Consider the following 12,391-nt stretch of genomic DNA (forward strand, 5'->3'; position numbering starts at 1 on the left):
TCTGCCCTTGTCCTTATTGACCTTCCTGAGGTTTGCCTGCAGCCAGCTCTCAGCCTGTCCAGGTCACATTGGATGGCAGCACAGCCTGAGGGGTGTCAGCCCCTCCCAGGTTTCCATCACCAGGAACTTGCTGAGGGTACTCTCAATGCCCTCAGCCAGGTTGTTGATAAAGATATTGACCAAAACTGGACCCAGTCCTGGTCCCTGGGGCACAGCACTGGCCACAGGCCTCCAGGTGGACTCTGTGCCACTGCTGACAGCCCTCTGAACTCTGATAGCAAAGTGCTGGCTTTTTTCCCTCATAGGAGAGCAAAGGGTAGTATGTAATTAGCCTGCCATTGCTATCAGCCAGCTATCACATGAGTCAAAGCCCTCTTAGCCAGCTGGTTCATTTCTGTTGTTGTGTTCCAAACTATGCATTCTGGGTTTGGTTTGTTTTTTACAAGCCAGGTTTCCTGGAAAATGTGCAGAGATGGAGTGGAACTCACAGAGCTAGCCCTGCATCAGGGACAGGCAGCAGGCTCTTTTTGGGCCTAAAAGTCTATAAGCCCTAGGATTCCCTCTTCAGATGGAAATAGGGACCCTTAAATGGTGGAAAAACTAAATGCAGAATTAAATACAGAAGAAATACAGCAATACAGAATGAACCAGGTTGCAAAAGACCTCAGAGATCATCCAGTCCAAGCTAGCACCCAGCACCATCTGATCAACCACACCATGGCACCAAGTGCCTCAGCCAGGCTCTTCCTGAACACCTCCAGTGATGCTGACTCCACCACCTCCCTGGGCAGCACATTCACTCTCTCTGAAGAATTTCTTCCTAACTTCCAGCCTAATCCTCCCCTGGCACAGAGAGCACTCCTAGGAGCAAAGAGAATGGGATCAAAACAAAACAAAAAGAACCAACCAACTTTTTTTCTCTTTTTTTCTTTTTTTTTTGGTTGGAAAAGACCTCTAAGATCACCAAGTCCAACCAATCACCCAGCACTGCCGGGCCACCACTCACCCATCTCCCTCAGCACATCATCTACCCAGCTTTTAATTCCCTCCAGAGACTTCCCTGGGTAGCCTAAAAGCTTCACAGCCCTTTCAGAGAAGAAACTGTTCCTCATATGATTCTGCCCCTCTGCTCCACTCTGCTGAGACCACAGCTGGAGCTCTGGGGCCAGCTCTGGAGCCCCTAGGACAGGAAGGATCTGGAAGGTGTCCAGGGAAGGGCCAGGAGGATGAGCAGAGGGCTGGAGCTGCTCTGCTGTGAGCACAGACTGAGGGAGTTGGGGCTGTGCAGTCTGGAGAGGAGAAGGCTCCCAGGAGACCTAATTGTGGCCTTCCAGGATCTGAAGTGGGCTCCAGGAAAGCTGGGGAGGGACTTTTGAGGGTGTCAGGGAGGGATAGGACTGGGAGGGATGGAGCAGAACTAGAAGTGGGGAGATTGAGATTGGCTGTGAAGAAGAAGTTGTTCCCCATGAGGGTGGTGAGAGCCTGGCACAGGCTGCCCAGGGAGGTGGTGGAAGCCTCCTGCCTGGAGGTGTTTGCAGCCAGGCTGGAGGTGGCTGTGAGCAACCTGCTGTGGTGTGAGGTGTCCCTGCCCATGGCAGGGGGGTTGGGACTGGCTGAGCCTTGAGGTCCCTTCCAAGCCTGACAGTTCTGTGATTCTATGAACTGCCTGCCCAGCCTCACTGAGTGGTGGTAAGAGAGGCAAACTTAGAAGGGGCTCTTGCCTGGGTTCCTGTGTGGAGATGCAGATCAGTCTGCTGCAAGCACTACTGAGATAGGGAGAAAGAAGAACCCAGATTTGATTCCTCTGGGAATGGGCTGGAACTGGCTGATCCTTGAGGTCCCTTCCAACCCTGACAGCGCTCCTGTGACAGCAAGTTCACTTGTAAATAGTGCAACTGTTTTGCTCCATGCCTTAAGCCCTGCAAAGAGCAGGAGTTACCCAGCAGGTACTTACAGAACACATGACTTAGAGAAGGAATGTTAGTTTCCACCCCTGGGCATTGGTAAACAGACACAAGAATGGCCTCAAGAAGGTGTGCTGTGTCTCCTGGAGAGCCTGCTGTGCTGCAGACAGGAGTCACACACCAGTGACTGCAGCTGTGAGCCATGGCCCCTGGTTTGTTTGGGTTGGGGTTGGGGTTTTTTTTTGTTGTTGGCTTCTCTTCCCAAATTCCTCCAAAACTGAGTGTGTCCAAAGTGGTTTGAACTGGACATGGTGTTTGAAATGGGTTTGGTGGGGTTTATTTTGACTGGCCACAGCAATTATTTCTGCCAGTGGAAAAAAATTGAAGTGGGGGAAGAAAGGAGAATGTTTTCAGTTCAGGGATGCCAAGAAGTGTGTTGTTTCTAGTAAAAGGCTGCTTGGGTGTGCAGGAGGGGAGATTGCTTTGCTGAGTTCTTCCTTCCTTGCAGAAATTCACTGCACCTTCTTTCCCTCTGCATTTTGCATGCAGAGTGGCAAAGCTGGTATCCCCAGCATCAGCATCTTAAAGGGGCTGATAGCTGGGCAGGTCCTGTCTTGGGAGTGCCAAGGGCTTTCCTTCCTTCTCATCACTGTTCAGCACATCACTTCCCCTGCCCTTTCTGCTGTACCTAAGAGGGGAAGAGATTCACAGGATCAGAGGATGTTAGGGGTTGGAAGGGACCTCTGGAGATCTTTGAGTCCCCCCCACCTGCCAGAGCAGGAGCATAGAGTCCAGCACAGGTCACACAGAACACATCCAGATGGGGCTGGGAAGGCTCCAGAGAAGGAGACTCCACAACCTCTCTGGGCAGCCTGCTCCAGGGCTCTGGCACCCTCCCAGGGAAGAAGTTCCTCCTCATGTTGAGCTGGAACCTCCTGTGCTGCAGTTTGTATGCATTGCCCCTTGTTGTATCACAGGGTACAGCTGAGCAGAGCCTGTCCCTGTCCCTTCCTTCATTATACCCAGCCCTCAGCTATTGATAGGCATTGATCAGATCTCCTCTCAATCTCTTCTTGTTAAGTTCTGTTTCTCCTTTCCCCCTAATTAAACTTGTGATCAGGTTGTTGCATACAGAAACAAGACTTCTGTATGCAAGACCCTGAGAGCAAAAAGCAATAAGCAGAGGAATCAGATCTCTGTTCTTCTTTCCCCCTATCTCAGTAGTGCCTGCAGCAGACTGATCTGCATCTCCACACAAGAACCCAGGCAAGAGCCCCTTCTGACTTTGCCTCTCTTCTTATTACCACATCAGTGAGGCTGGGCAGGCAGTTCACAGAGTCATAGAATTGTCAGGGCTGGAAGGGACCTCAAGGCTCATCTAAATTCCACCCCCCCTGCCATGGGCAGGGACACCTCACACCACAGCAGGTTGCTCACAGCCACATCCAGCCTGGCTGCAAACACCTCCAGGCAGGAGGCTTCCACCACCTCCCTGGGCAGCCTGTGCCAGGCTCTCACCACCCTCATGGGGAACAACTTCTTCCTCACAGCCAATCTCAATCTCCCCATTTCTAGTTCTGCTCCATCCCCCCCAGTCCTATCCCTCCCTGACACCCTCAAAGTCCCTCCCCAGCTTTCTTGGAGCCCCCTCCAGATCCTGGAAGGCCACAGTAAGAGCCTTCTCCTCTCCAAACTGAAGGCTTCCTGTAAAGCTGTAGGGAAAACAGCAAGGAGAAGCTGGCAGATGCTTCCCTTTCGAGGCTTTTCAGAGGAGCTCTCCTGTGTAGCCTGGCACAGGGCCTACAAAAACAGCACTTTCTATAAGCACAGCAGGCTGAGCCAGCTAGCTCTGGGGGATTTTTCAGAGCAGTATCTTCTTGCTTTGATACTGCTCCTGGGCCTGGTCCAGTTGGAGCTTTAAGCCCTTGTCAGCTGCCTTTGGAGTATTCCTTTCCTCAAGCAGGAGAACCACACCAACAAATGGAGTTTTGTTGTGAGTTGGTTTGGGGCTGTCTGGTTGGTTGTTTAGGTTGAGTGGTTGAGGATGAGTTCACATAGCTCTGGTCAGTGGAACAGAACCAGGAACTTGGTTGAGCACTGTCACTGATTTGTCCTGAAGCCAGATATTCCATAAGTCCCAGACACCACAAGAGCAGAGGAATTGTGTGCCTGGAGACAGCTCCAGGCAGCAGGCTGGGCAGGCTGTCCTCTTCCTTTTGGTTCTCTCTGTGTAGAAATGTGCTTTGGTCTGCTGTTGGTATCACAGAGTCACAGAGTGCTGGAAGGGACCTTGGTATTTCATCCTGTCCAAGCCCCTGCCAGAGCAGGAGCACCTAGAGCAGCTCACACAGGAGCACATCCAGGGGGGGTTTGAACATCTCCAGAGAGGGAGACTCCACACCCCCCTGGGCAGCCTGCTCCAGGGCTCTGGCACCCTCACAGGGACAAAATTCTTCCTCCTGTGTCCATGGAACTTCCTCTGCCTCAGCTTCCACCACTGCCCCTGGGGCTGGCATTGGGCATCCCCCAGCAGAGCCTGGCTCCAGCCTCTGGGCACTCACCCTGCACATCTTGATCACCAGCAAGGAGGTCACCTCTCAGGCTGCTCCTCTCCAAGCTACAGAGCCCTCAGCTCCCTCAGGCTCTCCTCATGAGGAAGATCTTCCACTGCCTGCAGCATCTTTGTGGCTCTGTGCTGGACTCTCTCAAGCAGTTCCCTGAGGTCCTTCTTGACCTGAGGGCTCAGAACTGGACACAATATTCCAGATGTGGCCTCAGCAGGGCAGGGGAGAGGAGCAGGGGAACCTCTCTGCACCTACTGAGCACAGCCCTTCTAACCCACCCCAGGATGCCATTGGCCTTCCTGGCCTCCAGAGCACATTGCTGGCTCATGCTCAACCTCCCACCCACCAGGACCCCCAGGTCCTTTTCCCCTTCACTGCTCTCCAGCAGCTCAGTCCCCAACCTGTAGTGCTCCATGGGGTTGTTCTTCCCCAGGTGCAAGACTCTACACTTGGCCTTGCTGAGTTTCATTCAGTTCAAAGGCACTTTGTTGAGTGCCCCTGCACACTAATAGCAGGTTCTTGGGCTGATGTGCCAGCAGACAGTGGTGATGGTTCTTACAGGTGCAGTCTATAATGAGCAGAGCTTGAACACCTTTAGTTTCTTTGCCTCTAATGTTGTCTTCTCTGTGTGCTTTGTTTCAGAATTAAAGTGGCTCAGCAATCAGTAAGCAAGTTAACTGCAGAGAAGAAGGTTGAAACGAAGAAAATCAACCCCACAGCTAGCCTGGTATGAGCTGTTTCTCACTCTGACCTTCAGAAGAGCTCCTGGGACACTGTTCTGCTCACTCAGAATGGTGCTGGGCTGCTGCTGTCGCTGGAGGGTGACACAGGAAGCTTAGTTTGAATGCAGCAGAGTAATCTTCTTCCCAAGGAGAAATCCTTCATCTGCTGCCCTGTGGTAGTCCAGCAGTTAAGTTTGAAACTTAGTTTACACACACAGAGGGAGCCACAGAATGTGAGGGCTTGGAAGGGACCTCTGGAGATCATCCAGTGCAACCCCCTGCCAGAGCAGGTTCCCCTAGAGAGTGTCACACAGGAACACATCCAGGCTGGTCTTGAATGTCTCCAGAGATGGAGACTCCTCCACCTGCTCCAGGGCTCCATCACCTTAAACTAAAGAAGTTCCTCCTGATGTTCAGGTGGAGCCTTTCATGTTCAAGTCTGTGCCCCTCACCCCTTCTCCTGTCATTGGGCACCGCTGAAAAGAGGCAGGTCCCACCCTCCTGACAGCCACCCTCTGGGTATTGGTCAGCATTTCTGAGGTCCTCCTCTCAGTCTGCTGCTTTCCAGCCTAGAAATCCCAGCAGCACAGAATGTTAGGGGCTGGAAAGGACCTCTGGAGACCACCCAGTCCAGCCCCCTGGCCAGAGCAGGATCACCCAGGGCAGGTCACACAGGAGTGCATCCAGGTGGGTTTGGAGTCTCCCCCCACTCCCTGGGCAGCCTGTTCATAGTGCAGAGGGGTGGGGGTGGTGTTAATAAAAACATGATTAGAGCAGGTTGAAGATTAAAGAATGAGTTTCTGGATTCCCCTTCATGTCCACTCAAGTCTTCCATGCTCTGTAGTGCCCTGAGGCTCACTGCCTGCAGCTGTCCAGGGGCTGAGGCCCTGGGCTTTTGCCAGCCCCTTACAGACTCTTGTTTCCTCTGTTGAATAATGACAGAAGGGATTAAATCTCCATTTGATTTCCCTGCTGCTTCCCAGCTGTTTTGCTCTGACACAGAAAGAGGACTAGTCACTTGCACTGTAGCTAAGGACTTTCCTTTGTGAGCAAGGCCCACAAAGGTTAGATCAGCGTTTCTCAAACCACAGGAAGGAAGAGGCTAAGGGAAGGAAATGTAGGTGAAGGAATCAGGTTAAGGTTTCCATCCCCAGCAGGGCAGATCAGTTGCAGGACAGGCTGCAGAGAGATCAGCCCTCCTGAGACCACAGCTGCAATCCTGTGTCCAGTACTGGGCTCCCCAGCTCAAGAGAGACAGAGACCTGCTGGAGAGAGGCCAAGGCAGAGCCAGGAGGATGCTTAGGGGACTTGAGCATCTCCCCTGTGAAGAGAGACTGAGAGCCCTGGGGCTGTTTAGTCTGGAGAAGAGAAGGCTGAGAGGGATCTGATCAATAGCTATCAATAGCTGAGGGCTGGGGGGCAAGTGGAGGGGGCCAAGCTCTTTGTGATGGTGCACAGGAATAAGCCAAGGAACAATGGATACAAACTTGAACAGAGAAGGTTTCAGCTCAGCAGGATGAGAAACCTCTTGCCAGTGAGGGTGGCAGAGCCCTGGAGCAGGCTGCCCAGAGAGGTTGTGGAGTCTCCTTCTCTGGAGCCTTTCCAGCCCCACCTGGATGCCTTCCTGTGCAGCCTGCCCTGGGTGATGCTGCTCTGGCAGGGGGGTTGGACTGGATGATCTCTGGAGGCCCCTTCCAACCTCTCATGTAGTGTGTGATCCTGTGTGATCCTGTGTGAATGATCCCCAGGAGCACTACCAACACTCTGCTTTCCCCAACAGAAAGAAAGGCTACGTCAGAAGGAAGCCAGCGTGACTGCCAACTGAGAGGGGAACGCTGCTGTGACTTCAGACCTCTCCTGATGCTTTCCTACACCCCTGGCCCAGGGAGCACCTTCTGTCAGATCCTGGATCCTGCTCTGCTGCTCTGTTCCAAGACAATCCCCTACAGAGTTCCCAGTTTCTTCAGCAGTGTTTGGAGCACTCCCTGGGAGGGGGCTCAGCGAAGCCTTTCCGCCTGGGGAAGCGAACATTGATTGTCTCGAACTCTTCCTTGCATTGCTTCACAAGCATCTGGTTGTTGATGGCTGCTCCAAGCACTCTCAATGCACTCATGTGGAAGAGCTAGAAGGAGCCTTTGGGGGCTGCTGAGTGGAGTAGTGACTAACAACCTGTAGGTTATTTACAGGGCTTTGTGTAGGTGACAGCAAACACGCCACACAGCTCAGGGGGGACTGTGGCAGCATCCTTCTTGCTGCTTCTGCAGCCACGGGGGTGACAGCTGACTGACCCTGAGGAACCCTCCAGTGTCTGAGGATTGGCTGCATCTTTCCAGAGCTGACTGAAGTGCAGCTCTAGATACATGCTGTATTTTGCTATGGCTATTTTTATAGAGGCTTCAGCTTGTGCCAGCCAGGGAAATGGAAAGAGTGGTTTGGCACATGGGAAGGAGCAGCTTCAGGTCCTTTAGTTTTCTGAGTGGTGGCCTAACCAAGTCATTATTTTTATGGTTTTAACCTAATGTTTCCTAAATTTTGTGCTTCAAAAGACCAAACAAAAGAAAATTATTTAAAGAGTAAAAGGTATATTTTTATTTCAGAGTATATTGAAAGTTGACCCAGTTCCAGGCAGTGATAGTTTTATACTCACCAGCCTCATGCATTGAGCTAGAAGACGTCTCCATGCAGTCAGGCATTTGCCACTTAACCTCTGCCTTTCCCAGCTCCATGGGAGGCTTTCACTTCACCAGTGAACATCTCACTCTAAACTATGTCATGCAGCCTGCTCTTGTCCTCCTCTGTTTGTATGAGACTGTGTGCAGCATACATCCATGCCCATCCATCTATATCTGTATATAAATAGAGATCATTTAATGAGTAAAGCTTGAGGAAGAAATAAAAGAGTTCTCACTGCCTTGCTGTAGCATTCAAGTCATTGCCCCATGGAGCCACTGCCACAGCCCCATAGAATAGCCACTGTTACTTCAAGGCTTCTGTTGCACCTTAAGGAGCTGGGTTCTTAGGAGGAGAGACTTTGAACCAGGAGTTCAAGGAAGGGGGCCTACAGGAAGGCTGGGGAAGGACTTCTCAGGATCTCAGGTAGTGATAGGACTAGGGGGAATGGAATGAAGCTGGAGGTGGGGAGATTCAGGCTAGATGTGAGGAGGAGGTTCTTCACCACGAGAGTGGTGAAACCCTGGAATGGGTTGTCCAGGGAGGTGGTCGAGGCCCCGTCCCTGGGGGTGTTTAAGCCCAGGCTGGATGAGGCTCTGTCCAGCCTGATCTAGTGTGGGGTGTCCCTGCCCATGGCAGGGGGGTTGGAACTAGATGATCCTTGTGGTCCCCTCCAACCCTGAATGATACTATGAAACTATGAGTTGATTTAAGGTGAAGCAGAAAGGTGTTGGGGTTTTGTTTGATACAAGGAGGTGATGGCCTCTACAGAACAAGCTCCTCCTTGCTGTCCCCAGGGGAGAAAGCCTCTGCTTTACAAGAATGGTGCCTGGAGCTGGTCACAAAGAGGGGAGGGAAAAGGTAAACAATGCCCCAAAAATGCCCCAGGAGGAAGGTGTTGGTCCTCTGCTGAGAAGGTGGAAAGCACAGAGGTGAGAGAGGTGTGGGTTATCCACAGAGCAGAGCAGAGCAGAGAGCAGCTGAGGCAAAGGCATTCCTAGAAACAGGAAACAGCAGCTGTGGAGAGCCCTGCTCAGGAGGGAGCTTCAGCATTTCATCTACTGCATCTATTTCTTAACTGAGCCTCTCTCTTCTTCCTGCATGAAGGAGAGCAGGAAGGGAATGAAGATTTCCTTCTGGTTTGGATGTTCTGGCTGCTGCAGATACACTCCAGGTGGAGAAGCATAATTCATAGGAAAACACTTAAGAATATCCCAGCCAAAAAGGATCTGATTTGTAGTGCTGTGGTCAGTAGGTCCAGAGAGGTTCTCCTGCCCCTCCACCCTGCCCTGCTGAGGCCTCATCTGGAATATTGTGTCCAGTTCTGGGCCCTCAGTTCAAGAAGGACCTCAGGGAACTGCTTGAGAGAGTCCAGCAGAGAGCCACAAAGATGCTGCAGGCAGTGGAACCTCTTCCTTAAGGGGAAAGTCTGAGGGAGCTGAGGGCTCTGTAGCTTGGAGAGGAGGAGCCTGAGAGGTGACCTCATTGCTGTTGATCAAGATGTGCAGGGTGAGTGCCCAGAGGCTGGAGCCAGGCTCTGCTGGGGGATGCCCAATGCCAGCCCCAGGGGCAGTGGTGGAAGCTGAGGCAGAGGAAGTTCCATGGACACAGGAGGAAGAATTTTTTCCCTGTGAGGGTGCAGAGCCCTGGAGCAGGCTGCCTGGAGGGGTGTGGAGTCTCCCTCTCTGGAGATACTCAAAAGCTGCCTGGCTGTGTTCCTGTGTGAGCTGCTCTAGGTGCTCCTGCTCTGGCAGGGGGCTTGGACTGGGTGAGCTTTCCAGGTCCCTTCCAACCCCTCCCATTCTGTGACTCTGTGATTTCCACTGCAGAGCAATGAATCCCAAAGATGTAAGTTCTCTCTCTGCCACCAAGCAGGTACAGTGTATTCATTTCAGATGTTCTGAAGGACAAACCCCAGGAGCAATAATGCTTAGGAAAGCCAAAGAAGAGCAGCAAGCAGGGCAAGCCTGGTGAGCAAACCTGTGTGGGGCTCTGCTGTGGTTCCCATGCAGGTGGAGCCTGCTGCCATCAGGGATTTATACAGGGAATGGTTTACTTGGAACATTCTTCAACCAGGAGTGGCATTCCTGGTGAGCAAAGGATTGCTCTGCTCTGGAAAATTGGCATTAGATATATATTGGGGGGGGGAAGAGAAATGATTTAACTTACTGAAATGCCCTCTTTCCCCACTTCTGGATGTGAAGCTTTCCTGCAGTTTTTGTTTTCTCCTTCAGCTCAGATGGACTTCCTCATGTTCAAATGTTGAACTAATGTGTATATAAAGAGGGATTCAACATTAAAATGACTGATGGAAAGCATCCCTTGAGCAGATTCCTCATTCTCTCAGCTTATCAACCATGCCAAAAAAATAGTGAGAGTTGAGGCTGTTTATTGTTCTCCCAGGAGATTCACAAGATTCTGCAGTCCAGAGACAGGGCTGCTTCTTCAGCTGGGCTGCTTTTCCTCTTGAGACAGAGATTCTTAGTCCAGCTTCAGCCATCACTTAAATCCCCACTGCTACTCACACTATTTTCAAGTGAAAAAAGAATGCTTACTCCAGGCTGCTGCTCTTAGCCAAGAGCTTCAAAATCCTCCAGGTAAGTGCAGACACAGAGAGAGAGTTGGACCAGCAGGGCCAGGGAGGGGATTCTGCCCCTCTGCTCCACTCTGCTCAGACCACAGCTGGAGCTCTGGGGCCAGTTCTGCAGCCCCTAGCACAGGACGGATCTGGAGGTGCTGGAAGGTGTCCAGAGAAGGGCCAGGAGGATGAGCAGAGGGCTGGAGCTGCTCTGCTGTGAGCACAGACTGAGGGAGTTGGGGTTGTGCAGGCTGGAGAGGAGAAGGCTCCAAGGAGACCTCATTGTGGCCTTCCAGGATCTGCAGGGGGCTCCAAGAAAGCTGGGGAGGGACTTGTGAGGGTGTCAGGGAGTGATAGGACTGGGGGGGATGGAGCAAAACTGGAAGAGGGGAGATTCAGATTGGCTGTGAGGAAGAAGTTGTTCCCCATGAGGGTGGTGAGAGCCTGGCACAGGTTGCCCATGGAGGTGGTGGAAGCCTCCTGCCTGGAGGTGTTTGCAGCCAGGCTGGAGGTGGCTGTGAGCAACCTGCTGTGGTGTGAGGTGTCCCTGGGCATGGGAGTGGGCTTGGAGCTGGCTGAGCCTTGAGGTCCCTTCCAGCCCTGACAGCTCTGTGGTTCCATGAAATATCACCCTTACACCCCTGGAGATAGCAACAAGAGTCTTCAGCCAGGGATAGAAGTGACAGTGGTGCCCTGACCTCAAAATACAGCGGTGCACTGGGGAGAAAGGAAGGCTCCAGGGAGACCTCAGAGCAGTCTTCCAGTACCTGTAGGGGCCCACAAGAAAGGCAGGAAGGGATCTTTTACAAGGATGAGAGGGAATGACCTGGAGCTTAAGGGGGGGGAGATATAGATTGAAAGTGAGGAAGAAACTCTTCAGCAGGAGGCTGCTGAGACTCTGGCACAGGCTGCCCAGGGAGGCTGTGGCTGCCTCCTCCCTGGGGGTGTTCAAGGCCAGGTTGGATGAGGCCTTGAGCAACCTGGGCTGGTGGAAGATGTCCCTGCCAGTGGCAGGGGGGTTGGGACTGGGTGATACTGAAGATCCCTTCCAGCCCAAACCACTCCATAAATCTGCATGGATTGGTCATGCAATGTTTAGACACCACAGACGTAACGAGGGGGCCTCAGCACGTCACCACAAGGTCTGTTTAGAGCTTGCTTTGGTTTGGTGCCTGACCTTGGCCTGAGCTTTCTAGTTTGGAAGGAATTAAAGGAGGAAAGGAGAAAGGAGAGGAGAGAAAATAACAAGTTGGAACAGAAGGGAAGTCTCTGGTACATGTCTGGGTTGCTGTCAAGGAAGTGAAAGTCAAGAGTGGGCTAAAGGAAGCCAAGCAGCAATAGCTGGGAGGTTACAATTTTCCAGGCTTGGGAATGCTGAATACCTCTGCACTGTGTAGAAGTCACTTCTGTGTCCACAAAGTGGATGTGGCTTAAGAGGGTATTTTTCTGCTCTGGTTTGTTTTGAGCTCTTCTGTCACTGCCAAGTTTCTGAAGGTCTTTAAAGCAAAGCACTGCTAAAAGCCACATTGGTCAGCAGGAGCCCCACAGACATCCCTGCTTTACAAAGCAAGTTCTTAGGAAGAATTCCATGTGGGATGGGTGAATATCAATGGCTTGAGAAGTGCTCCTTACCTTATTTGCAACGTGAGCACTTGCTCATTTTAACCTGAAAGACCTTCCTGCACCCTGGAAGTAGGTTCAACAAGGCTGAGAGCAGAGTCCTGCCCCTGGGAAGCAATAATAACCTGCAGCAGGGCAGGCTGGGAGGGGAGCTGCTGGAGAGCAGCCCTGGGGAGAAGCACCTGGGAGTGCTGGTGGAGAACAAGTTCTGCATGGGACAGCAATGTGCCCTGGGGGCCAAGAAGGCCAAGGGGGTCCTGGGGGGCATCCAGAGGAGTGTGGCCAGCAGAGCCAGGGAGGTTCTCCTCCCCCTCTGCTCTGCCCTGCTGAGTC

General features: G+C 52.3%; 1 protein-coding gene across 5 annotated transcripts in view; it reads left to right on the top strand.

The window, feature by feature from the left end:
• The window catches only part of FMN1 (formin 1), a 191,262-nt gene extending 181,091 nt beyond the window's left edge, over nt 1–10,171 (top strand). For all 5 annotated transcript variants that reach the window (XM_068162902.1, XM_068162904.1, XM_068162903.1 and 2 more), the window contains 2 exons: nt 5,111–5,195; nt 6,971–10,171. In XM_068162902.1, the coding sequence (XP_068019003.1) occupies nt 5,111–5,195; nt 6,971–7,015 (130 nt within the window). In that variant the 3' untranslated portion in view covers nt 7,016–10,171. The remainder of the gene's footprint in view (nt 1–5,110; nt 5,196–6,970) is intronic.
• The last annotated feature ends 2,220 nt before the right edge of the window (nt 10,172–12,391 follow it).

This window comes from Melanerpes formicivorus, unplaced genomic scaffold (genome assembly GCF_026170545.1).
Source record: "Melanerpes formicivorus ecotype bairdi unplaced genomic scaffold, bMelFor1.0.p_v2 SCAF_68, whole genome shotgun sequence".
NCBI classification, from domain to species: domain Eukaryota; kingdom Metazoa; phylum Chordata; class Aves; order Piciformes; family Picidae; genus Melanerpes; species Melanerpes formicivorus.